This window comes from Saimiri boliviensis, chromosome 11 (assembly GCF_048565385.1).
Source record: "Saimiri boliviensis isolate mSaiBol1 chromosome 11, mSaiBol1.pri, whole genome shotgun sequence".
In the NCBI taxonomy this organism is placed as follows: domain Eukaryota; kingdom Metazoa; phylum Chordata; class Mammalia; order Primates; family Cebidae; genus Saimiri; species Saimiri boliviensis.
The window spans coordinates 42,937,333-42,964,862 of NC_133459.1; the positions used below are offsets into that span (position 1 = coordinate 42,937,333).

The 27,530-nt window shown below is 45.4% G+C and overlaps 1 protein-coding gene across 1 annotated transcript; it reads right to left on the reverse strand.

The window, feature by feature from the left end:
• Positions 1-10,363: 10,363 nt before the first annotated feature.
• On the reverse strand, positions 10,364-14,330 carry LOC101053252 (uncharacterized). Its single transcript, XM_074381501.1, has 4 exons — positions 13,557-14,330; positions 12,405-13,514; positions 11,198-12,320; positions 10,364-10,554 (listed from the first exon to the last, which is right to left on the reverse strand). Exons 1-4 carry the CDS (start codon positions 14,328-14,330, stop codon positions 10,364-10,366), a joined length of 3,198 nt encoding a protein of 1,065 aa, XP_074237602.1.
• Between the last annotated feature and the right edge of the window lie 13,200 nt (positions 14,331-27,530).

Sequence of the window (27,530 nt, forward strand, 5' to 3'; positions counted from 1 at the left end):
TGGTCATTTGAGGATCTATCAACTGAGTTTTTTTTTCTCCCAGAAATTGGCCTGTTTTTTTTTTTTTTGTCCCCACTGGATACCAGACATTGTGAATTTACATTGTTGGTTGCTGGATTTTGTTTTCTCCCTTTAAATAGTATCGACTTTCCCCCCACCCCCCCAGCTTGAATTTACTTGAATCCCTTTGAGGCCTACTTTTTGAAGCTTTTTTAAAGCTAGGCAGAGCTGCTGCTTTTCTAGGGCTAGTTGCCCCAGTACTAATGTAACATCCTGAGGATTTTGCCTGTTGCTCTGTGTATATCTTTGCAGTCTGGTGAGTGAAAACATGGGGAAACTGTCTCTATAAAAAAATACAAAAATTAGCCGGGCACAGCAGGACATGCTTGTGATCCCAGCTACTTGGTGGGTTGAAGTGGGAGGATTGTTTGAGCCTGGGAAGCAGAGATTGCAGTGAGTTGAGATTGTGCAACTGTACCCCAGCCTGGGTGACAAATCAAGTCCCTGTCTCAAAAATAAAAATAAAACATTAGCTGAGACATTTTTCAGAGTGGTTCTTTTTTTTTTCTTTTTCTTTTTCTTTTTTTTTTTTTTTTTTTGAGAGAGAGTCTCACTTAGTTGCCTGGGCTAGAGTGCAGTGGGGCGATCTCAGCTCACCGTAGCCTCCCTCTCCCAGGTTCAAATGATTCTCATTCCTCAGCCTCATGAGTAGCTGGGATTACAGACAGGCACCAACATGCCCAGCTAATTTTTTGTATTTTTAATGGAAATGGGGTTTCACTATTTTTTGCCAGGCTGGTCTTGAACTCCTGGCCTCAAGTGATCCACTCAAAGTGGATCACTCAGCCTCTCAAAGTGCTGGGATGTGTGCCACTTCACCCAGGTGTGAGCCACTTCACCCAGCTCAGAGTGGTTCTCGACTCACTAATGGGTTGTGAGCTAACTAGAGAAACAGTAGGTTGCACAAGATTGAGAGCCTGGCTGAGTTTGGTGACAATGTATTTACAGAAGTGCTAATCTACCCTGTTGTGGGACTTTCTCCGGTGGCAACAGTCACTTGTGTAGTAGAGAAAGTAGTTGATCAGAGTCAGGAAGCATTGAGGTTTTTCAGGTGCATGTAACAGCAGGACAAAGGCACAAGGGAGGTTAGGAGAAATAATGGACTATAGAATCTAAGAGAGATGGGGATGGAATGTCCAGAGGGGGCTGAGGAATTGGGACAGCATGGAGTTGCCAAAGGGTTGGAGGCTCCGATGAAGCCAGATAACTGGTGTATTCGGAACAACCGAATGAGGTTGGAAAGATGAGGGATGGTGATGGAGACTGGATGTTGAATAGGTGCTTTTGAAGGTAGGACAGTTTCAAATGATGGCAAAATCCTGGATACAACTACAGAAGCGGGTGGCTGGGGTGGGCTAGGGAGGTGAAAGTTTTCAGAAGTGTGGAGTTTGACATAGGCAAGGGACGAATTCTTAGAGGAATGAGTTCAAGTGACCAAGAATGTAAGTGAAGTGACTCAGTGACTAGGAGTAAAACGGTGGAGGATCTAATGGGACAGTTTTGGTGAGGAGGAAGAATCATTGTAGCGTAGCCAAAGGGAGGTAGGGTGTGGAGAATGAAAGGTCTTCACAAAGCAGAGGTGTGGGATTACAGGCATGAACCGCCACACCTGGCCAGAATTATTATTATTTTTTTTTTAGATGGAGTCTTGCTCTGTCGCCCAAAGTGCTGGGATTACAGGCGTGAGCCACTGTGCCTGGCTTGTAATATCCTTTTATAATCCAGTAAAAGTAAGTGTTTCCTTGAGTTCTTTTTTTTTTTTTTCTTTTTTTTTTTTTTAAAGATGGAGTTTAGCTCTTGTTTCCCACAGTGCAATAGTGAGATCTCAGCTCACTGAAACCTCAGCCTCCCAGGTTCAAGCGATTCTCTGGCCTCAACCTCCTGAATAGCTGGGATTACAGGTGCCCACCACCATGCCTGGCTGATTTTTGTATTTTTTAGTAGAAATGCAGTTTCATCATGTTGGCCAGGCTGGTCTTGAACTCCTAACCTCAGGTGATCTACCCACCTATGCCTCCCAAAGTGCTGGGATTACAGGTGTGAGCCACTGTGCCCGGCTTTGAGTTCTGCGAGCCTTCTATCAAATCAATCGGCCGAAGGAGGAGGCTGTGGGAACTCTGACTTATAGCCGGTTAGAGCACAGGTAAAACAATGTGAGGCTCGCAGTTGGCATAGGAAGCTGGGGTCAGTTTTTGGGCCTAAGTCCTCAACCTGGGGGATCTCACATAATCTCCAGGTAGCTTCAGAATTGAATTGAGTTGAAGGATATTCAGTTGGTGTCTGGTGCAGAATTAATTGCTTGCTTGAGTGTGGGGGAAAATCCTCACACACCTGGTGTCAGAAGTGTGTTGTGAGAGCCTAGTACGAGAAACGGAGGGAGTGGGAGTGGGAAAAAATTAAAAAGGGAGTCTAGTAGGAGAAACAGAGTTTGTTTTTTCCACTGACTTGTATTTCCACATAAACTTTAGAATCAGCTTGTCAAAATTCAGCAAAATAGGGTCAGGTGTGATGGCTCATGCCTATAATCCCAGCACTTTGGGATCACTTGAGGTCAGGAGTTTGAGACCGAGACAGGTGGATCACTTAAGATCAGGAGTTCGAGACCATCCTGGCCAAAGTAGTGAAACCTCGTCTCTACTAAAGATACAAAAATTACCTGGGCAGGTGCCTGTAATCCCTGCTACTCGGGAGATTGAGACATGAGAATCGCTTGAATCTGGCGGGTAGACGTTGCAGTGAGCTGAGATCACACCACTGCACTCAGGCCTGCAGATTGACAGAGTAAGACTCCATCTCAAAAAAAAAAAAAAAAAAAAATCGGCAAAATAAACCAGGTGGGTGTTTTTGTTTGTTTGGTTGTTTGTTTGTTTGTTTTCATTTTTTTGAGTCAGGTCTTACTTTGTCCCCCAGGTTGGAGCGGAGTGGCATGATCACGGCTCACTGCAGCCTTGAACTCCTGGGCTCAAGTGTTCCTCCTGCCTCAGCCTTTCGAGGAGCTGGGACTACAGGTGTGTATCACCATACCTGGCTAAGCTTTTTTGTTTTGTTTTGTTTTTTGTTTTTTCAATTTTTGTAGAGATATCGTCTCACTATGTTTCCCAGACTTGTCTTGAACTCCTGGCCTCAAGCGATCTTCCTGCCTCAGCCTCCTGAGCGGCCAGCTGTGATTTTAAATGGGATTACATTGACTCCATAGATGAATTTGGAGAGTACTGCCATCTTAACAACATTGTCTTCCAATCCATGAGCACAGAAAGTCTTTCCACAGCTGGGCACAGTGGCTCATGCCTGTAATCCCAGCACTTTGGGAGGCCAACGTGGGTGAATCACTTGAGGGTAAGAGTTTGAGACCAGCTTGGCCAACATGGTAAAACATTGTCTCCACTAAAAAATACAAAAATTAGCCAGGCGTGGTGGTGCATGCCTGTAATCCCAGCTACTCGGGAGGCTGATGCACAGGAATAGCTTGAACCCGGGAGGTGGAAGTTGCAGTGAGTCAAGATCATGCCATTGCACTCAAGCCTGGGCAACAGAAGGAGACTCTGTCTCAAAATAAAATAAATAAATAAATAAATATTTTTCCATGTATTTAGGTCTTAAAAAATATCTTTTGGTGGCCGGGCGCGGTGGCTCAAGCCTGTAATCCCAGCACTTTGGGAGGCCGAGGTGGGTGGATCATGAGGTCGAGAGATCAAGCCCATCCTGGTCAACATGGTGAAACCCCATCTCTACTAAAAATAAAAATTAGCTGGGCATGGTGGCGCGTGCCTGTAATCCCAGCTACTCAGGAGGCTGAGGCAGGAGAATTGCCTGAACCCAGGAGGCGGAGGTTGCCGTGAGCCGAGATCGAGGCATTGCACTCCAGCCTGGGTAACAAGAGCGAAACTCCGTCTAAAAAAAAAAAATATATATATAGTTTGGCCAGGTGCAGTGGCTCATGCCTGTAATCCCAACACTTTGTGAAGCTGAGGTGGGAGGATCCCCTGACCCCAGGTTCAAGAACAGCCTGGGCAACATAATGAGATCCCCGTCTCTACCAAAATTTTTTAAAAAATTAGCGATGTGTGGTGGCACATGCCTGTAGTCCCAGCTACTTGGGGGTACTGAGGTGGGAGGTGCAGTGATCATGCTATTGCATTCCAACCTGGGCGATAGAGACACCCTGTCTCAAAAAAAAACACAACCTTTTCAGTGTTTTGTAATTTTGGTGTATAAATCTTGTGCTTCTTTTGTTAATGTATTCCTAATTTTATTTTTGATGCTATTACAAATGAAATAGCTTTCTTTTTTTTTTTTTTTTGAGACGGAGTTTCGCTCTTGTTACCCAGGCTGGAGTGCAATGGCGCGATCTCAGCTCACCGCAACCTCCGCCTCCTGGGTTCAGGCAATTCTCCTGCCTCAGCTTCCTGAGTAGCTTGGATTACAGGCACGCACCACCATGCCCAGCTAATTTTTTGTATTTTTAGTAGAGACGGGGTTTCACCATGTTGACCAGGATGGTCTCGATCTCTTGATCTCGTGATCCACCCGCTTCGGCCTCCCAAAGTGCTGGGATTACAGGCTTGAGACACCACGCCCGGCCTAAATTTTTAGAAATTCTTATGCCACTATTTTCATTGACACCACTCTTTCATTGTAATTTTTAATTTGTACTTTTCAAATTGTGAATGATAATGGGGCGTATTTTACTTAAGGCCTTTTTTTTGGTGAATTTTCTGTTTAAAATTTTTTCCCATTTTTTTCTACTGAGTTTTGTTGTTTTTTTTCTCCTCAGTTTTTAAATTTGCCAGTTGCCTTTTTTTTTTTTTTTTTTTGAGGCTGAGTCTTGGTCTGTCGCCCAGGCTGGAGTGCAGTGGCACCATCTCTGCTTACTGCATCCTCCGCCTCCTGGGTTCAAGCAATTCTCTTGCCTCAGCCTCTCGAGTAGCTGGGATTAGAGGCGCCCACCACCATGGCCAGCTAATTTTTATTTGATTGATTTTATTTATTTTTGAGACAGCTCTGTTGCCAGGCTGGAGTGCAGTGGTGTGACCTTGGCTCACTGCCACGTTTGCCTCCCAGGTTCAAGTGATTCCCCTTTCTCAGCCTCCCGAGTAGCTGGGACAACAGGTGGGCATCATCACGCCCAGCTATTTTTTTGCTTTTTGTTAGAGATGGGGTTTCACCATGTTGACCAAAATGATCTCAATCTCCTGACCTCATGATCCGCCCACCTTGGCCTCCCAACGTGCTGGGATTACAGGCATGAACCACTGTGCCTGGCCACCAGTTGTGTTTTGATTTTTTTTTTCTTGCCGTTGGAAAGATTCTCATTTTCATAGTATCATGCATTTAACTTTACTATTTTTGTTGTTGTCGCATCTGGATTTGAGTCACAGTGGCGTGATCTCAGCTCACCGCAACCTCCGCCTCCTGGGTTCAGGCAATTCTCCTGCCTCAGCCTCCTGAGTAGCTGGGATTACAGGCACGCGCCACCATGCCCAGCTAATTTTTTGTATTTTTAGTAGAGATGGGGTTTCACCATGTTGACCAGGATGGTCTCGCTCTCTTGACCTTTTGATCTACCCGCCTTGGCCTCCCAAAGTGCTGGGATTACAGGCGTGAGCCACCGCGCCCGGCCCTTTCTTTCTTTTTCTTGACAGAGTCTTGCTCTGTCATCTAGGCTGAAGTGCAGTGGTGCGATCTTGGCTCACTGTAACATCTGCCTCCCACATTCAAGAGGTTCTTGTGCCTCAGCCTCCCAAGTAGCTGGGATTACAGACCCGTGCCACCACACCAGGCTAATTGTTGTATTTTTAGTAGAGACAAGGTTTCACCATGTTGGCCAGGTTGGTCTTGAACTCCTGGTCTCAAGTGATCTGCCTCGGCCTTTCAAAGTGCTAGGATTACAGGCATGAGCCACTGTACCCAGCCCCCAGCACAATTTCTTAAAGTTCATCTTTGCTACAGTGTTTTGAGATGTCACTTTTATTATATATTTCCGTATGTGCTTGTGTCTATTTATGGACTTTCAATTTAATTTCATTGCTCTGTTTGTGCAGTCATTCACCATTTTCACCTATTTATTAACTTTACAATCTCAGCCCAGCCTGGTGACCACCTTCCTGCAGCCCCCTCAATACAGATACTGGATACTTTAGGCCTCTCACCCACACCAGTGCCCTTGACCCTCCCAACACCATGGCTGTCGGGTCCAACCTGCAGTCCCTGACCCAGCAATGGATGAACAAATGCCCTCAGATACAGATATCCAGTGAAAGCGTAGGCTAGGGGTCCGGGCCACTCACAGACACCAGGGAGGGTGCTGTAAACAGTCAGCAGCCGCAGCCCTCACCAGCTGGCACTGCAGGTATTCATTCAGTATAGATTTAATGGCAACGGCTTTGAGTCAACATACTTGTGGATAATTTGTATGGTTGCCCCCCAGAGAAGGCAGTCTTACAGATGGCTAAAGGCCAGGTTCCGAGGCATAAGTAAACTAACTTATCTAGATCAGTTTCTTTACACCCCTTAATTATCTAACTTAAGCTTTCAGGCACTGGATAAGAGAATCTGGCTGCCTTCAGCCAGATCCTCTTCTGAGGCTTTTGCAGGACTCCCCTCCGGCCTTCCAGGGTTTCTGTTCTTTTCCTACAATTTCTCCCACCCTCCTGATGGAAGTCCTACACATGAGCCTTCCAACATGGACAGTTTTCCATGCCTCCTGCCCACACCAGCACCTCCACTCCCTCCTACACCCTTGCCTCCTGTCCACAGCTCACCTGCACCCTAGAGAGTTGCTTCCTGCTTGACCAGTAACTGCTGACCAGCTCTGCTTCCCCAGTGACTCCTAACTAGCAAACTTCTCCAGCACTCACGGTCTGCAGCTATACCTTCTCCAGTGAGATCCAAACTCCAGTCTTAGAGCTCATTTTCCAAGTTTGTCCTTGCTTGAGAACTCTCAGCCCTAGGGTTGTGTCCTCTTACATTTTATATTTACTCTTAGGTTTTTTTTTGTTTTTTGTTTTTTGTTTTTTTTTTTGAGACAGAGTCTCACTTTAGTGCCCAGGCTGGAGGGCAATGGCACAGTCATGGCTTACTGAAGCCTCTGCCTCCTGGGTTCAAGCGGTTCTCATACCTTGGCCTCCCAAGTAGCTGGGACTACAGACGCACACCACCACACCTGGCCAGTATTTGCATTTTTAGTAGAGACGGAGCTTCACCACGTTGGCCAGGCTGGTCTTGAACTCTTGACCCCAAGTGATCTGCTTGCCTCAGCCTCCCAAACTGTTGGGATTACATGTGTGAGCCCCTACACCAGGTCCTTTTAAAATTCTTTATATTAAACTTCCCTTGTTTAAAACACTGTGTGCCGTCTCTCTCTCTCTCTCTCTCTCTCTCTCTCTTTTTCGTCCTGTGACACAGCCTTCAGGAGATCCTGAGAACATGTGCCACTAAAACACTGATTGAACTCAGGCTGATGCAATCAGGAGCATGTAACTGGCATCCAGTACTGCATGGTGTCTTTGTATCCTGTGTACTACCATGTCTACTAATGTATTTTAAGTTTTCTCTTTTTTTGAGATGGAATTTCACTCTAGTTGCCCAGGCTGGAGTGCAATGGCACAATCTCAGCTCACCACAACTTCTACCTCCCGGGTTCAAGTGATTCTCCTGCCTCAGCCTTCCGAGTAGCTGGGACTATAGGTGTGCACCACCACGCCCAGCTAATTTTGTGTTTTTAGTAGAGATGGAGTTTCTCCATGTTGGTCAGGCTGGTCTTGAACTCCTGACCTCAGGTGATCTGCCTGCCTTGGCCTCCCAAAGTGCTGGGATCGCAGGCGTGAGTCACCACGCCTGGCCGAGTTTATTATTATGTAAGGGTTGTAGTGAAATTTGAGGAAATGGTTGGGGTTTTTGGATGGGTTGAGAACATGTCACTATTTTTCATATTTAGGTTAATGGAATAAAAACTCCTTTAGTCTAAAAATTCATGATCCAGCAGAGTAGATGTGAATAATGAGGAACAGCTGTACTGTTTTCTTTTTGTAGTTGTACTTCATGGAAGACTCCAGTGCATCCTCATCTTCCTTTGGTTTCTCACTCCCCGCCCCCACCCTGGTGTGTTGACAATGTAGAGAAGTTTTGTTTGGGGTTGTGATGGATTATTTTCATTGGTCTTAGTAATAACATGGATGAAATCTTAGAGATATAACGTTGTGGTGAAAACAAGTTCCAGAAGACTGTATCTTAGCATAATCTTTATGAAGTTCAAAATAAGCAACCTATAAATTATCTTTGAATACCTGCATTTTTAATAAATGCATCAAAGGAATTTATATATACAAAATTCAGGGTAGTCATTAATTCTAGAAGATAGATAGAAAGATGGGTAAGGGAGCTCACCAGACTTGGTACACAGCAGTTTTCTGAAAGGATGTCAAGGACTCAGCATCCCCACCGTAAGGCAGGTTCACTGTGCACTGGTTATCAGCTTGTCTGAGTCCACTGAGATCCAATGACACACATACACACAGCAAGTTAAATAAAATAGGTTTATTACTAACAGGAAGCAAGGAACAGCAATCAAGGATTCATAGGGAGTTAGTCCCCCAAGGCTCAGGAAAGCTGCCCAGGGTGGATGGCGTCTTCACTGCCTGTGTTCCACTTGTAACACAGCCGAAGGACCCCAGCAAGCAGCCCGCCCAGAGTTTTATGCCCTGGGTTTAAGTGAGTCATTGAAGGACGTTCTGCTTCTAGGGGGAAGGGAACAGAGCCCAGGCTTTTCCAGCTAATTTCTCCTTATCTCAGGGTATTGCAGTCCCAGCACAGTCTACAGTTATTCTTGAGGACTCCAGGTGAGAAAGGGTGGCACTGGGTCAATCCAAGGATACTGGAGAACTGTCCCGCACCCACCACCACAGGCCAGCTGTGCTCAGATGCACAGCTGCGTTTCTAGCTCAGGTGCTTCCATTCAGAGACCTCTTTATTTGGGGTCGTGGCTAAGGCTGTCTGTTCCATCTGCTCTGTAGCCATCAGTAAATAAGTCTGATCATTCCTTTTCATCTGGCTCATTGTCCTAATTGGCCATCTCAACACCTGATTGCATGACACTGGTTGACAAGCTCTTAAAGTTACTCATTTTTTCTACTTATAACTTAAATATCTTATTCAATATATTTCACACATAATATTATACAATTATCTTTATCTTTTGAGACAGGGTTTTGCTCTGTCACCCAGGCTGGAGTGCACTGGTGCTAATATAGCTCACTGCAACTGCAACTACTGAGCTCAAGTGATCCTCCCAACTCAGCCTCCCGGGCAGCTGGGATTACAGGTGCACACCACCACCTCTGGATAATTTTTTTTTTTTTTTTTTGAGACGGAGTTTCGCTCTTGTTACCCAGGCTGGAGTGCAATGGCGCGATCTCGGCTCACCGCAACCTCCGCCTACCTGGGTTCAGGCAATTCTCCTGCCTCAGCCTCCTGAGTAGCTGGGATTACAGGCACGCGCCACCATGCCCAGCTAATTTTTTTGTATTTTTAGTAGAGACAGGGTTTCACCAGGTTGACCAGGATGGTCTCGATCTCTTGACCTTGTGATCCACCCACCTCGGCCTCCCAAAGTGCTGGGATTACAGGCTTGAGCCACCGCGCCCAGCCACGCCTGGAGAATTTTTGTATTTTAGTAGAGACTGGGTTTTACCATCTTGGCCAGACTGGTCTTCAACTTCTGACCTCATGACCCACCTGCCTCAGCCTCTCAAAATGCTGGCATTACAGGTGTGAGCCACCACACCTGAGGTTGAACTTCTGAATAGGCTAAGTACTCAACTAAGTAAAGTCCATTTAACCTGAGACCACTTTACCCTGGATGTGACTGAGTCCCCTCCTTTTTACCTCATGGGAATGAAGCTCCAAAGAAACATGGGCTCAGCTACAGACAAAAAAAAAAAAAAGAACGTTCCATTCTTTACCGTCTGAGTAATTAATATCAATATTAATGATCTGTATAGATACAGTTTTACAATACACACAGAGGTAAATGCAGAGTAGGATCCGAAGGAGTCACAGCGTGCTGATAAGAGCAGTTACCCTGAGAGGGGAATGAACCAAGAGCGCTTCTGGTTCCAAGTTGAAAGTTGTCTGGTGTTTACGTGAATATGGATACCTATTTTCTTTGTCTATTTTAGAAAACTTACAAATAATATCGAGCACCTACTAGCTACTGGCATAGGGAAACAGGGGAGCTTGTTCAAGGGAAACAAGGTCAGTAGGGAGAATCTTTTAGCCGTACACATTTCCTCATGGGCTGAAGGGTTCATAATTCTGGGCAAATGTTGTGGACCTTTGCATGTTGCTTCAGGTGATCAGATCGTGCAAAATTCTTGTTGCAAACTGGACACAGGTAGGGCCGTTCCCCAGTGTGCCTTTTCTTGTGTCTGCTGAGCTCATCTGAGCGAACGAATTTCCACGTACATCCCTCCACGTCACATACGAAGGGCTTCTCGCCTGGACCAGAGAGAGAGAGAGAGAGAGAAAGAGAGACCTGTCATGTATCAGGGTGAGGAAGGGCAGGGACATTGAAAGTGAACAAGAAAAAGTTTTTGAGCAAGTTGAAGTGGGAGGGAGAGCCAGAGGAGATGGGAGCTGGGGAGGTGAGTGAAGGAGGAGGGGAATGAGGGCTGCAAAAGCTGGAGAGATAAGAGGAAAACTGAAGGCGGGAAGAAGAGGAAAGAAAAGGAAGAAGAAAAAAAAAACAGGAGGAGAGACAGTTATTGACAGGCAAGTTAGTGAAGGGAATAAGGAGGATGAGGGAAATGGGGCCCCGGGGCCCTGAGAGGAGGTCTATGAAGTGACGGTCCCAGTAGGAATAGTGTCAAGAACATCTGTCTGCAAGGGGCCAAAGAAATCCCTCCACTGATTCCCATCAAACCAGCAGTCAACACCCCTAAAGGCTGCAGCCAGCCTGGCTCTGGTCCAGGACTGTCCCTAGGACCGCTTTATCCACCCTTCTAAAGGTGCCAACCTTTTATTATAGAATCTTCTTGGGTCCCTGGGGAAGTGGCAGCAATCTCAAATGCTCCCAGAGCTTTGTAAAGGCACAAATCTCTAGCCACTCGCCCCTCACCCCTGTTCCTGGGCCCTCACTCACCAGTGTGCTTACGCATGTGGGTTCGGAGGTGGCAAGCCTTTGAATAAGACTTCTTACAGTCCTCATGTGGGCAGATGAAGGGCTTCGAAATCTTAGGATTCTTCCAGAACTGGCTGCTCTGGGTCTTCTGCTTTTCTGAGACTTGTCCTTGAATCAAATGGGAACTTGAAAAGCATAGGAATCCTGGGTATGACAATGAGGGCTGACAGGATGTCATATATCCCCCATAAAGGCTGTGGTCACCAGTGAGGGTTGTCATATTGCCTGCCTGAAGGGTCAGCATATGGCCCCCAGAGAGGGTCGAGTTGTCACTATATATTGCCATGTTGCTTCCACAGAGGGCCTGGTTACCAGTGTAGATCAACACCTGTCCCCCGTAGAGGGCCTGGTTACTAGTGGAGGTTGTCACCTGTCCCCCGCAGAGGGCCTGGTTACCAGTGGAGGTCGTCACCTGTCCCCCGCAGAGGGCCTGGTTACCAGTGGAGGTCGTCACCTGTCCTCCGCAGAGGGCCTGGTTACCAGTGGAGGTCGTCACCTGTCCCCCGCAGAGGGCCTGGTTACCAGTGGAGGTCGTCACCTGTCCCCCGCAGGGGGCCTGGTTATCAGTGGAGGTCGTCATCTGTCCCTCACAGAGGGCCTGGTTATCAGTGGAGGTCGTCACCTGTCCCCCGCAGAGGGCCTGGTTATCAGTGGAGGTCGTCATCTGTCCCCCACAGAGGGCCTGGTTATGAGTGGAGGTCGTCACCTGTCCCCCGTAGAGGGTCTGGTTACTAGTCGAGGTTGTCATCTGTCCCCCGTAGAGGGTCTGGTTATCAGTGGAGGTCGTCACCTTTCCCCCGTAGAGGGCCTGGTTACTAGTGGAGGTTGTAACCTGTCCCACGTAGAGGGTCTGCTTATCAGTGGAGGTTGTCATCTGTCCCCCACAGAGGGCCTGGTTACCAGTGGAGGTCGTCACCTGTCCCCCGTAGAGGGCCTGGTTATCAGTGGAGGTCGTCATCTGTCCCCCACAGAGGGCCTGGTTACCAGTGGAGGTCATCACCTGTCCCCCGTAGAGGGTCGGGTTACTAGTGGAGATCGTCACCTGTCCCCCACAGAGGGTCTGGTTACTAGTGGAGGTCGTCATCTGTCCCCCGTAGAAGGCCTGGTCACTAGTGGAGGTCGTCACCTGTCCTCCATAGAGGGTCTGGTTACTAGTGGAGTTCGTCACCTGTCCCCCATAGAGGGTCTGGTTATGAGTGGAGGTCGTCACCTGTCCCCCGTAGAAGGCCTGGTTATCAGTGGAGGTTGTCATCTGTCCCCCACAGAGGGCCTGGTTATCAGTGGAGATCGTCACCTGTCCACTGTAGAGGGCCTGGTTATCGGTGGAGGTCGTCATCTGTCCCCCATAGAGGGCCTGGTTACCGGTGGAGGTCATCACCTGTCCCCCGTAGAGGGTCTGGTTACTAGTGGAGGTCGTCACCTGTCCCCCATAGAGGGCCTGGTTATCAGTGGAGATCGTCACCTGTCCACCGTAGAGGGCCTGGTTATCAGTGGAGGTCATCATCTGTCCCCCACAGAGGGCCTGGTTATCAGTGGAGATCGTCACCTGTCCACCGTAGAGGGCCTGGTTATCAGTGGAGGTCGTCATCTGTCCCCCATAGAGGGCCTGGTTACCAGTGGAGGTCATCACCTGTCCCCCGTAGAGGGTCTGGTTACTAGTGGAGGTCGTCACCTGTCCCCCATAGAGGGCCTGGTTATCAGTGGAGATTGTCACCTGTCCACCGTAGAGGGCCTGGTTATCAGTGGAGGTCGTCATCTGTCCCCCATAGAGGGCCTGGTTACCAGTGGAGGTCATCACCTGTCCCCCGTAGAGGGTCTGGTTACTAGTGGAGGTCATCACCTGTCCCCCATAGAGGGCCTGGTTATCAGTGGAGATTGTCACCTGTCCACCGTAGAGGGCCTGGTTATCAGTGGAGGTCATCATCTGTCCCCCATAGAGGTCCTGGTTACCAGTGGAGGTCGTCACCTGTCCCCCGTAGAGGGTCTGGTTACTAGTGGAGGTCGTCACCTGTCCCCCATAGAGGGCCTGGTTATCAGTGGAGATTGTCACCTGTCCACCGTAGAGGGCCTGGTTATCAGTGGAGGTCATCATCTGTCCCCCATAGAGGTCCTGGTTACCAGTGGAGGTCGTCACCTGTCCCCCGTAGAGGGTCTGGTTATTAGTGGAGGTTGTCATCTGTCCCCCACAGAGGGCCTGGTTACCAGTGGAGGTCGTCACCTGCCCCTCGTAGAGGACCTGGTTATCAGTAGAGGTCATGGTCTGCTCCCCACAGAGGGTCTGGTTATCAGTGGAGGTCATCGTCTGCTCCCCACAGAGGACTTGGTTATCAGTGGAGGTTGTCACCTGCCCCTGGTAGAGGGCCTGGTTATGAGTGGAGGTTGTTGTCTGCTCCCCACAGAGGGTCTGGTTATCAATGGAAGTGATCATTTGCCCTCCATAGAGGCCTAGGCTGGTTATCATCTGGCCCTCAGAGAGGGCCTCATCGCCACTGGAAGTCCCTGTATGGCCATCAGTGAGGGTCTGGTCACTACTGGAGGTCATCTGGTCCCTATAGAGAGTCTGGTCATCACTGAGGGTCTTCATTTGATCTCCACACAGGGCTTGTGTTTGACTCTCACTGAGGGTCTGGTCACTGCTTAGGCTACCTTCACTGGAGATTGTCATGTTGCTTGTAGTGATGGTTGTCTTCAGGCAATCAGTGGGTGATGTCTTTGGGGTGTCAGTAACATATGTCATCTGAGAACCGGCTGTGTGTTTTATCTGATCAAAGGAAGTCACTTTCTGGCCCATGGAAGGAGTCTCACTTAGGTCTTCAGGGGACATCTCAAGGGCTTTAAGAAGGTGCACTGTTAAGTCCTGGGTGGGAACTGTCCCAGGGAGGTTAGTGCATGCAGAAGTCATTGTGAGCTCCACGGGAGGCATGGTTTTGCTCTGCGTTGACTCGTGTCGGCTCTCCTCAGCGTGGGCGGGCAGAGGCATACAGCACTGTGGTTCTGGTGCATCTGGAGTTTCTGCCTGTTTTGTATGTTGCTCAGAGAGACGCTGGAAAAAATTACTAATTTTCTCAATTTCCTGGAGGAGACTGGAATCCATCTCTTTGCTGTTGGCTGATGACTGAACTAGATCTTTAGTTATGGGATCCTGCAAAAACGTTAATAGGTCAGGGGTTCATCCCAGCTCAAATTCCAATCCTCACATACCCTCCTTCTCCATCCCTATTGACCCTATCCTAATCCAGCCCCCCGTCATCTGTTGCCCAGAAGCCTGTAATTGCCTCTCAACTGACTCTAGAGTTAGCTTCCTCCAGTGTACCCTCCACACACAGTAACATTTTAAAAGCGCAAACATTTCTCAGGTGTAAACGTTTACTAAGGTACTCCTATCTACCAATGGAGGTGAGAGTTTAGATGAATGTTGTGAGTGTCCCATCATCCTCTGAAGAGATCTTACCCCAGAGACTTTTCCAAAGTCTTCTCTCCAGATACCTTACTGGAGATTCAGCTAACTGATTAAATTTTCAAATAAATTCTCTCATTTCGTTTCCACCGTAATCCTAGAAAATAAGAGTAATGATTAATCCCATTTTAAAGAAAATAGAAGTCCAGGGAGGTGAATTGACTTGGCCTAGGCAGAAGACTCTTAACTTGTACTGGACCTATCTGGCTCTGGGTCCTCACAGACCCCTGGATAAATGGGGACATTTCCCAGAGAGCTCCCTGGGGGCATCCAGTAATTCTGGCCTCCTGAGAACCACCCTGGAAACCACCAGCTTCCAGGAACCATTCTACTACGGACTGAATGTTTGTGTCTCTCCAAATTTCACATATTAAAACCTAATTTCCAGTGTGATTGGATTAGAAGGTGGGACCTTTGGAAGATGATTAGGTGACGGAGCCTTCAAGAATGAGATGAATGTTCTAAGGGGCTGAGGGGCAGAGTTCTTTACTTCTACCAGGTGAGGACACAGCTAAGAGGTGCCATCTATGAACCAGAAAGCATGCCCTCACCAGATCCTGAATCTACCAGCACCTGGACGGAACAGACTAAGACACATTCCACGAAACAGTTTCTTGGAGACAGAGGCCTAGCCATGCATATGGACAAGGTTTATATTTCTGCTTAGAGTGGCCATCCATGCTTCTAGGCTTCCTATGTCTGATACCAAGTTTGTTTGTTTATTTATTTATTATTTTCTCTGCCCCACATGATCTGCAAGAAAAGTGTCAAGTTTATAACGAGCTCCTCAAAGCCACCATCTTGGTAGCCTCACATCTTTTTCATCCCGGGCGCCTCTTCCCTGCTTTTGTCCTGCTCTAGCTGGATCAGTCCACTCAATTTTGCCATGTCCCTATCCAGTCCATTGCTCAGTCTGCCCTACCCAGCCAAGGTATCTTATCTAAAAGTTCTCCTTTCCTGTCTCTGCCATCAAAGCCTGGTCCCTCCTGCCTTGTCCTGACTCTCAGAATTTACACAGATTCAAAACGTGTGACTGGACGGCTACTGAATGTGGTGGATTGAGGAGACCATGAAGTCCTTCCCTTCCATATCAAATCATAGAAATGATAGATGGCTTTAAATATATATGTGTACACATAGAGGGAAAAATTTAGAAAACCCAAAATTGGCTTTGATATATGATATAATATGTATATTATATATAGAATATATATTTTGTCATATATATATAAATAAATATATATATAACATATACATATATAAATATATATACTTATGACTGGAAATAAGTGGAATTTCCCAAGAACTAGAAGGAGGCACCCTTAGAAGAAGGGAGATGATTAAGCCACAGTGGAAGCTGGGCAAGGTAGCAAGACCCCCTCCTCTCTAAAAAACAAAAACATAAACTTTAAAAATCAGCCTCTAATAGCATCTTACTCTTACACTTTGCTTCCCACCATTCCTGCCCTTGTGACAGCTTAACTCCTGTCTACCCTTTCTCTCCAGCACTGGACTAGAAGCTCCTCTGAGCAGAACTTTATTTCATCCTGAGCAAGGCCTGATGGATCCCACTGGGAACCTCAGAAAACAGGAACCCAGTAAAGGACTGATTCCCACTCCATCTGCTCTAGCTCTGCTTCTGGTCCCTAAAGCTTCTGGCCCTCAAAAAAACAGATTTCCCCCTCAGTTTAAGGAATTATGAAAACGATAGTCCCCTGCCTGGGCATGGTGGCTCAAGCCTGTAATGTCAGCACTTTTGGAGGCTGGCAGGCAGATCACTTGAGATTAGGAGTTTGAGACCAGCCTAGTCAAAATGGTGAAACTCTGTCTCTATCAAAAATACAACAACAAAACCAGTTGGGCGAAGTGGTGCTCATCTGTAGTCTCAGCTACTGGGGAGGCTGAGGCACGAGAATTGCTTGAATCTGGGAGGTGGAGGTTGCAGTGTGCCAAGATCGTGCCACTGCACTCCAACCCGGGCAACAGAGCAAGACTCTGCCTCAAAAAACAAAACAAAACAAAAAAAACCTGATAGTCCTGCCGACGGGCTATGCCTCCTTCTCTGGATCTCTAATAATTCAGCTCAACCCACTCAGTACCCGCTGACTCATGGGCGTAGCGTCGTATACTTCCATGAGTCTTTGACCAGACCACGATCTCGTCCTGGGCTCCTGCCAATGTGATAGAAAGATCTTCGGGTGCCCTCGAGAGACCCCCCACCCCAACCAGGAATCACAGCCACAGCCTCCTCAGCAGACCCCTCGGCTGTCTGGCGAAAGGAAAGCCCTGAGCAGGGCAGGCTCGTGGAGGTGAAAATGGTCCTCAGTAAATGAACCATTTTAGACGCCTGTCTGCCCTCCCCTATTAGTGGGCTCCCTTGCTAGCATTCTGGACTCTTAAAGCTTTGAGTTTCAGACCTATCATCTCATGACACTGACCTTTGCCCTTGCGTTTGGAGGCACAGACTCACCAGAAATGGACCTGAATTGCAGGCCGGGTATTTCGCTACTTGCAGACAGAGAGGAGCTCACTCTGCAACTGCTGGCTTCCTTCTGGGGCCTGGGATTTTATATATGCGTCTTTGGTCAACCACACCCCTAGGGGCGGAGCCCAGGGCAACAGCGACCTATCGCCTGTATAGACTGAGTGATTGAGTGACCTACTAGCGGCCTCCGGACATGAATGCAATCACTGCGCAGGGAAACAATGGACATTAATTAGCGAGTTTTACCCTCACCAGTATTAGGAAGTGGATTTTATCATTGTTACCATGTAAAGCGAAAACTGAGTCTTAGAAATATTAAATATTTGCAGGAGGTCACAGAATCAAATACAGATACTAGGTTTGAACTCAGTTTTGCTCTTATGACCTGAGTCCTTAAACACACTAGAGGCCTCAAATTCAATCAGCTCATGCAGACTCCACCTCTTCCACAGCTGTAAATTTAATCAAATTAATTCTACTGTGAAATCCTGATAATTCCATCAGTTTACCCTGGAAATGATCAAGGCACTTTTTTTTTTTTTTTTTTTTTTGCCGTGGTTTTACTTATTACTTATTTATTTATTTTGTCTTGCATAATTATCTTGATAATTCCATCAGGTTACCCTAGAAATGATCATGGTACTTTTTTCTTCTTCTTTTCTTTCTCTCTCTGTCTCTTTTTTTTTTTTTTTTTTTCCTTTCTCTCTCTCTCTTTCTCTCTCTCTCTCTCTTTTTGGCTGTGGTTTTTACCTACTTATTTTGTTTTTCTTGCTTATTTTTCAATTTAATCTTGCCATCTATTTTTGAAACAGGGTCTTACTCTGTTGCCCAAGCTAGAGTGCAGTGGTGCAATCATGTCTCATAGCAGCTAATTTTTTTTTTTTTTTTTTTTTTGAGATGGAGTTTTGCTCTTGTTTCCCAGGCTGGAGTCCAATGGTGTGATCGTGGCTCACTGCAACCTTTACCTCCTAGGTTCAAGCGATTCTTGTGCCTCAGCCTCCTGAGTAGCTGGGATTACAGGCATGTGCTACCACACCCAGCTAATTTTGTATTTTTCGTAAAGATGGGGCTTCATCATGTTTGTCAGGCTGGTCTTGAACTCCTGACTTTAGGTGATCCACCCACCTTGGCCTCCCAAAGTGCTGGGATTACAGGCATGAGTCACCGCGCCTGGCACTGTGGCTGATTTTTAAATTATTTGTAGACATGGAGTCTCATCATGTTGCCCAGGCTGGTCTGAAACTCCTGGACTCAAATTGTCCTCTTACCTCAGCCTCCTAAAGAAGAAAGACTATAGCCATGAGCTACCATGCCCAGCCTTCATTTTGAATGTAAAAAAATGGATAATTTCATGTTATATACGGAGCAAGTCCAGCTACTCATTGTTGGTAAAATTTTAGAAATATTTTCTATACAAATGTAGTTTTTGATTGGGAATAATTTTTTTTTTTTTTTTTTTTTTTTTTTTTTTTTTTTTTTAATGGCGTCAGAGTCTCAGTCTGTCGCCCAGGCTGGAGTGCAATGGCCCGATCTTGGCTCACTGCAACCGCTGCTCCCAGGCTCAAATGATTCTCCTGCCTCAGCCTTCTGAGTACCTGGGATTACAGGCGTATGCGGCCACACCCAGCTCATTTTTTTGTATTTTTAGTAGAGACGGGGTTTCAGGATGTTGCCCAAGCTGGTCTCAAACTCCTGAGCTCAGGCAATTCACTCACCTTGGCCTCCCGAAGTGCTGGGATTACAGGCGTGAGCCACTGTACCCGGCCAGGAATGAATTATTACAGCATGATTTCCACAGGTACAGTGTTCCCATCCTCACCCTCATTCTTACTAATTCTGAGAAATTTTAAAAATACAGAAAAGTATAGAAAATAAGAATTAGATTAGCTGGAAAAAAAAAAAGACTGCAAGTAAATATGTGAAGATACTGATTAATTCTGGATTGTGATATATGGATCTCTAATTCTTATTTTCTTTTTTCTTTTTTTTTTTTTTTTTGAGTTTCGCTCTTGTTACCCAGGCTGGAGTGCAATGGCGCGATCTCGGCTCACCGCAACCTCTGCCTCCTGGGTTCAAGCAATTCTCCTGCCTCAGCCTCCTGAGTAGCTGGGATTACAAGCACGTGCCACCATGCCCAGCTAATTTTTTTATTTTTATTTTTAGTAGAGACGGGGTTTCACCATGTTGACCAGGATGGTCTCGATCTCTTGTCCTCGTGATCCACCCGCCTCAGCCTCCCAAAGTGCTGGGATTACAGGCTAGAGCCACCGTGCCCGGCACTTGCAGTCTTTTTTAAGAGAAGATGTTTAGATACAAAGCTGCAGTTCCATTCTTTTCCCTTCTTCATGCATTCTCTTCTCTTCTTCACCCTTCACAGGTGACCACGAGCAAGGGTCTGGGGTATATTCTTCCAAACCATTTCAGAAACATTTACATACATACGTGTTTCCATTACTAGTGTATAGTACTGAATTTTGCGAGGGAACTTTTAATTCAAATTTACAAAAACTGGCTGGACATGGTGACTCACACCTATAACCCCACCCCTTTGAGAGGCTGAGGCAGGAGAATTGCTTGAGCCCAGGAGTTCCAGACCAGCCTGGGTAATGTAGCAAAACCCTGCCTCTGTTTAAAAATAAATAAAAAATCAGGTTGGGTGTGGGTGCTGACACCTGTAATCCCAGCCCTTTGGGAGGCTGAGGTGGGCGGATAACTTGAGGACAGGAGTTGGAGACCAGCTCGGCCAACAAGATGGAACACTGTCTCTACCAAAATATACACCAGAAATTAGCCGGTGTGGTAGAGGCACCTGTAGTCCCAGCTACTCTGGAGGCTGAGGTGGGAGAATTGCTTTAACCCTGGACGTGGAGGTTGCAGTTAGCTGAGATCACGCCACCCTGGGTGACAGAGCAAGATCCTGTCTCAAATGTAATTAATTAATTAAACAAATAAATAACACCAAACACCAAACACATTTACAGAAAGTCGTACTATATGCATTATTCTTCAGCTTGAGTTTCCCCCACTCTCAACATGATTCTGAGATCTTCCTGTCAGTACATGTGGATCTCAAGTGCTGCACTTATAGATGCATGTCATTCCATCACAAGAGTTTCTCCTTTTCAGTGTTTCCAATTTTTGGCAACTACAAATCAAACCACAGTAAATATCCTAGTACGTATTTCCTGAGCATACACATCCAAAAGCAGAATTGCTAAGTATTTCTGAAGTTGTTACAAGGAATGTTTTCCTACTGCCGAAGTCATACCATTTTAGAACATAGCTTTTTCAATACCTGCTTTTCATCTCTGTGGATTTTACTTTTGTGTATAGTTCGTGGTCTATTTTTCCCCCGCTTGGAGAACAAATTACCTCCAAATCACTTTTTAAAATAGTCCCATATTTCCTCCCATCCTGATGTCACTTCTTTTTTTTTTTTTTTTTTTTTTTTGATATGGAGTTTCGCTCTTGTTGCCCAGGCTGGAGTCCAATGGCATGCTCTTAGCTCACAGCAACCTCTGCCTCCCAGGTACAAGTGATTCTCCTGCCTCAGCCTCCTGAATAGCTGGGATTACAGGCATGCACCACCTGGCTAATTTTTTTCTGGAGTCTGATGTGGTGCAACTTCTGGCTGAAAGCTTCCCACATTCACCATATTGATAAAGCTTTCTACTTGTGTGTATTCTCAAATACAGAGCAAGAGTTGAGAACTGGGGAACACTTTCCCACAGCCATGGAAACCATGGGGTTGCTCACATGCACGGTAAATGAACTCTGAGACAAGGCTTCTCCACACACATTGAGTTCATAGGGTTGATCATCTGATTGAAATCTGACATCTACAATAGGGGGTATTCACTGACAGAAGATGTTTCCACATTCGTTACACTCAGGATTTCTCTCTGCTGTGTATGCTTTGGTTTCTTAGGAGGTACATCTTCTGGCCAATAGCTGTTCCACATTCATTACATTTAAAGAGTTTCTTTCCAATATGAATTTTCTGTTGCTCAGTAAGGTTTGATTTTCCACTAAAGATTTTTCCATACTCCTTACACACAAAGGGATTCGCTTCTGTGTACGTTCTCTGGTGTTGGATGAGGTTTGACTTCTTAGTGAGAACTTTCCCACAATCTTTACACTCAAAAGGTCTCTCTTCCATGTGAGTTTTCTGACTGGTAGGGAGAGTTTCCTTCTGGTAAAAGGATTTTCCACATTTGTTATATTCACAAAGCTTCTCTCTGGTATGAGCGTTTTGATGGTTAATGAGATACTGCTTTTAGTAAAGGCTTTTCCACATTCCTGACATTCAAAGGGTTTCTCTGTAGTGTGAAAATGCTCATGCTCAGTGAAACTGACTCGTGGCTGAAGACTTTCCCACATACCTTCCAGGCAGAAGGGCTTTGCCCACATAAATCCTCTGCTGACTGAGCGGGACATCTAAACAAAAGCTTTCCTGCATTCGAAAGGTTTCTCTCCAGTGTACATTTTGAATAAGGATTTACTTTTGGTGCAAGTTATTTCCACATTTCTTACATTGATAGGGTTCACCTGCGTGTGGCCTTTCAAATGCAGAGTAAGGAATAAGGTGTGAGAGGAAATTTTGTCATACGTACTACACCCAAAACTTTCTCTGCAGTATAAATTTTCTAATATTCAGTGACGTTTTTGCTGCTTTCACTGGCTTCTTTCCAGCATGAATTTTCTACTGCTTTATGAGATTCGTAATCTAGCTAAAGGCTTTTCAGTATTCCTTAGAGGCACAGGGTTTCTCTTCAGTGTCACTTCTGTGTTCCCTGAGATGGCATGTGAGTAAGAGTTTCCCCACATTTGGTAACTTCATAGTTTCTCTGCAGTATGAATGCCCTGGTCTCAGATGGGGTGCAAACTTTTTTACCCCATCTGAGGTAAAATGCCTTTTAAAACTGAAGACATTTTCATACCGATGGCTACTTAAAGGAGGTTAATATCATACGGAGTAAACTATGGTGGAGGGGTTCCAGATTAATTGAATTGAGGATTTTTCCTACACAACATCTCTCATGATTAAGTCTAAACTGTGTTTCAAACTCAAAACTTCAAAAGTGTATTTCCTTAAAAGAAATGAGGTCTGAGATCAGAGGAAGTATTTTTCCAATTGTCTTTGTTTGTTTATTTTGTTTTTTGAGACAGGGTCTTGCTCTGTGGTGGAGTGCAGTGGCTTGATATTGGCTCACTGCAGCCTAGACCTCCTTGGCTCAAGCAATTGTCTCACTTCTGTCCCCAGAGTAGCTGGGGCTACTGGCACACTCCACTACATGTGGCTAAAAGGAAGCAGACCCCATTGGGCAATTCCACTGGTAGCAACAGATTTTAGAGATACTCCTACTTTTATACCATGTGGACCCAGGGGCCATACAGACCCTGACGACAAAGATCAAAATGTCTACCCACAGTGGCATTTTTTTTTTTTTAAGATGGGGATTCACCATGATGACCAGGCTGGTCTTGAACTCCTGACCTCAGGTAATCCACCCACCTCAGCCTCCCAAAGTGCTAGGATTACAGGCATGAGCCACCGCACCCGGCCACAGTGGCATTTTTTAAAAGCCAGCCAATTTTGCAGTGGAGGGTCATAGACCAACTTTAGTGACACTAATGTTAATAAGTTCTGATAACCCACCACCATTGGATCAGCCATGATAACGGCATTTTTTGATGTCCATCTCTTCCCTGTCCCCAGGTCCAGAGACTATTTCACCCTAGCAGGGCCCGCCACTCACCTGGAGTCACACAACTGGCGTCTGACTTTATTCCACCTCCACTCGAAGTCTCCGTTATGTCCCCATCACTTCTGGTTCATTCGTCTCCAACAAGCCCTGGACTTTACCAATTTTTACAACAACCAGTCCTGCCCAAGGCCACCCCTCCCGGCCCAGAATTCTACAGTAAAATTTTTCACCAACGTCCCCTGCAGAGTGAGGAGTTTAAAAGACAGTAACATGAGTCCACAATTTTACCACTGTGAGAAATAAACATGCAGTATATCATTTTAACTGATGCAAGACTGGATTTTGTTTAAATAAAAAAGCTAATTAATTAATCACCTAAATTATTTAGAATTGCTTATGAGTCTTAAGTTTATTACTATTTACACTATTTTAAAGAATTGTAAATGTAGGCCGGGCGCGGTGGCTCAAGCCTGTAATCCCAGCACTTTGGGAGGCCGAGGCGGGTGGATCACGAGGTCAAGAGATCGAGACCATCCTGGTCAACATGGTGAAACCCCATCTCTACTAAAAATACAACAAATTAGCTGGGCATAGTGGCGCGTGCCTGTAATCCCAGCTACTCAGGAGGCTGAGGCAGGAGAATTGCCTGAACCCAGGAGGCGGAGGTTGCGGTGAGCTGAGATCGCGCCATTGCACTCCAGCCTGGGTAACAAGAGCGAAACTCCATCTCAAAAAAAAAAAAAAAAAAAAGAATTGTAAATGTAAAGGTGGATATACAATTAAGTTGAATCATAATTTAAATAACCAATGTCTTTATACATTCTGTTCTTAGAAATCTGAGACAAAACTTAAACTTATGTGAATCTGTGGAGATATTACATCTACACGAATTGGGGAACACTTGGATTTGTTTGTTTAGTTTTTAGAGACAGGGTCTTGCTATGTCACCTAGTATTCTTGGCCTCAAGCGATAAACCCGCCTCTGCCTCTCAAAGTAATAGGATTATAGGCTTGAGCCACTGGGCCCCACCCACCTGAATGAACTTTTAAGGGATCATAGTTCACTGTCAGATTATTAGGATTAACAGTGATTACATCATTCTTTAATGATAATTTAATTATGTTACCCAAAGTGAACTGACTTAACGATCTTGGACTTATACAACATTGAAATAATTAGTAATCACTGTTTACCTGGAAGCCTTCAAAGAAATTAAAATTTGGGGAAGAGAAGTAAATAAAATTCATAGTAGCCATAGACTATTCAAATGAATTTTAATCTGTGTATATATTTTAATAATACAAGTTTTATTCATAAATAAGACTCCATAAGGTTAAAAGCAGGGGCAGTTCCTGTTTTAAAAAGAGAATATACAAATGAAACATGCCATTTTATTTATAATTGCAAATTAGGTTATTTTAAATGGATGAGAATTGAGATGTTGTTAAATCCAATTCTTGCTTCTCAGATTTCACAAAATAATAGCACATCAAGTCCTCAGATCTAAGCAATCATAGCAGATTCCAAATGGCCTCTGAATATTGGCGGGAATAGCCCCGTTTCTTCTCTTGCATTAAAGATGCATCATTTGGTAAACAAGGGAACATGGCATTTAGATTCTTACATGATTGTGTTATAGAAGTAACTTCCAGTTTCATCACCTCACTTCATTTAAGAGAGGCTGCTGACTGCAGACAACATACAACGAGGGATTTCAAATCCGACAGTAGAGTTACCTGAGACCTACTTCATTTTTGTTTTAAGCAGAGTAATTTCCTGGAGAGTTTTAGTTCCAATACCACAGTAATGATGATGGTAGAAAAACTTACTACCATCTTTTGGCAAAACATAAACTTTTGGCAAAAAGTAGGTTACAAGGCAGTCATGTCCTAAAAACACTTCATCGGGGTTCATACACAAATGGTGAAATATCGTGGAATTAAGCCTGGCACAGAACCAGAACTGGGTACATTGAACTTGAACAGCTGCTCAATCCCCAGCACAGGTCCATATCAAAGAGTGAAGCAGAAAGAGCCCTCTTAAGCCCAGGAAAGAAGCAGTTATTGGCACCACAGTAACCCACGCCTGTACTCCCAGCACTTTGGGAGGCTGAGACAGGTGGATCATTTGAGGTCAGGAGTTTGAGACCAGCCTGGTCAACTTGGTGAAACTCCGTCTCTACTAAAAATACAAAAATTGGCTGGGCGTGGTAACAGGCACCTGTAATCCCAGCTACTCGGGAGGCTGAGGCAGGAGAATCACTTGAACCCGGGAGGCAGAGGTTACAGTGAGCCAAAGTCATGCCACTGCTGCACTTCAGCCTGGGCAACAGAACAAGACTCTATCTCAAATAAAAAAAAGAAAACAAAAAAAGTGAACAGCTATGTATTTTTGATTATGTATTTGTTTCTCATGATGTTCAAATTAAGATAATAAAGCCAAGTCTTAAAATCATCACTCCAAAATAGCACCTTTGGACTGGGGGTGGTGGCTAACACCTGTAATCCCAGCATGTTGGGAGGCCGAGGTGAGTAGATCACCTGAGGTCAGGAGTTCGAGACCAGCCTGGCCAACATGGTGAAACCCTGTCTCTACTAAAAAATACCAAAATTAGCCAGGCATGGTTGTGTGCACCTGTAGTCTCAGCTATCGGGAGGCTGAGGCAAGAGAATCACTTGAACCCGGGAGGTGGAGGTTGCCGTGAGCCAAGATCATGCCACTGCACTCCAGCCTGGGAAACATAGAGAGACTCTCCATCTCAAAGATAAATAAATAAATAAACAAATAAATAAATAAATAAATAAATATTTGATCAGCACTCTTCAAAAATGTCCAGGTCATGAAAAGTGAGGCAACATAGAGAAACTCATAAACTGGGCCAGGCGCGGTGGCTCAAGCCTGTAATCCCAGCACTTTGGGAGGCCGAGGCGCGTGGATCACGAGGTCAAGAGCTCGAGACCATCCTGGTCAACATGGTGAAACCCCGTCTCTACTAAAATACAAAAAATTAGCTGGGCATGGTGGTGCGTGCCTGTAATCCCAGTTACTCAGGAGGCTGAGGCAGGAGAATTACCTGAACCCAGGAGGCAGAGGTTGCGGTGAGCCGAGATCGCGCCATTGCACTCCAGCCTGGGTAACAAGAGCGAAACTCCATCTCAAAAAAAAAAAAAAAAAAAAGAAAAAAAAGAAATTCATAAACTGGTGGAGAGTGAGCCAGTTAATGCTATATGGTACCTTCACTTGGATTCTGTGAAAGAAAAAAGAGGCTAGTGGACGAACTGTTTTAAACCAAATATAGTCCTCTTAGTCCATCTAGTTAAAGGTTTGTCAATTTTGTTCATGTTTTAGAACAACTAATGTTAGGCTTCATTAATTTTCTCTACTCTTTTCTTTTTTTTTTTTTTTTTTTCCTGGTACCTGGGAGGAAATTCTCTACTGCTTTCTATTCTTTATTTCATCTCTAATCTTTGTTATTTCCTTCCTCTTGCTAGTTGTGGGGTAGTTTGCTATTCTTTTTCTAATTACTAAAATGTAAAGTTAGGTTGTTGATTTGCGATCTTTCTTTGTTTTTCTTTCTGTCCTTCTGTGAGAAGTAAAAAAGTTCTTTAAAATTGTCTTTCTTGTTAAAGAATAAATCCTAAGTGTGCTAATAACTCTTTGTTAAGCCCTATCCTATGTAGCTGTTAGACATGCCATGCTTACAGGCACGTAGTACATTCTATGTTCTTGTACTTTAACCAAGATATCTGTGCTGGACGTGCTCACAGGCATGTCCCAGCCCTCCATGGCTTTTACCTGTTTAGAAAAGTTTTAAGTTATTAGCCAATCGAGTTTTAGTTTAGATTGTGAGGTCTGGCTCCAGCCAATGGAGATCAGACACAGCAGTAAGGACAACCCCAAATGCCTAAGGAATAAACATCTGCTTTCCTTTGTTCACTGTACTCTCAAGGCAAGATGGCCAGAGAGGGTACCCTTCCTGCAGTCCAGGGAGTAAAAACTGCCTTGCTGAAAGGTCCTTTGTCTCAGTGCTAATTTTTCTTTGTGGCACCAACCTCTGTTTCCAACTCCTTCCTTCCTTCTTTCTTTCTTCTTTCCTTCTTTTTTTTTCTTTCTTCCCTCTCTCTCTCCCTCCCTCCTTCCTTCCTTCCTTCTTTCTTGCCTTCTTTCCTTCCTTTCTTTCTCTCGCTCTCTCTTTTTTTATTCTTTCTGAAGACAGGGTCTCACTCTGTTGCCCAGGCTGGAGTGCAGTATTGCAATCACAGCTCACTACATCCTCAGCCTTCTAGGCTCAAGTGATCCTCCCACCTCAGCCTTCTGATAACTGGGACTACAGGTGCACATCACCATTCCCAGCTAATTTTTGTATTTTTTTTTGTAGAGATAGGGCTTTGCCATGCCCAGGCTGGCTCAAACTCCTGAACTTAAGGAATCCACCCACCATGGCCACCCAAAGTGCTGGAGTTACAGATGTCAGCCACAGCACATGGCCTGATTTGCATTCGTTCTTCTTTTTTACTGTTAAGCATTAGCAGCTATAAATTTCTCCCTCAGCACTGCTTTTGCTACGTCACATAAGTTTTCATTTACTGTGCAAATGAAAATAATGTGTTTTCAATTTTATTTGTCTCTATGTCCTAATTTCT

What these genes read in the sequence shown, in the direction of transcription:
- LOC101053252 (XM_074381501.1), bottom strand. Translation starts at nt 14,330, where the DNA reads ATGGATTCCAGTCTCCTCCAGGAAATTGAGAAAATTAGTAATTTTTTC. An exon ending in CAACCTCCACTGATAACCAA is followed by an intron (nt 13,515 to 13,556) that starts GTCCTCTGTGGG and finishes ACTGATAACCAG; the next exon opens with ACCCTCTGTGGGGAGCAGAC. An exon ending in AGACCCTCTATGGGGGACAG is followed by an intron (nt 12,321 to 12,404) that starts GTGACGAACTCC and finishes TACGGGGGACAG; the next exon opens with ATGACGACCTCCACTAGTAA.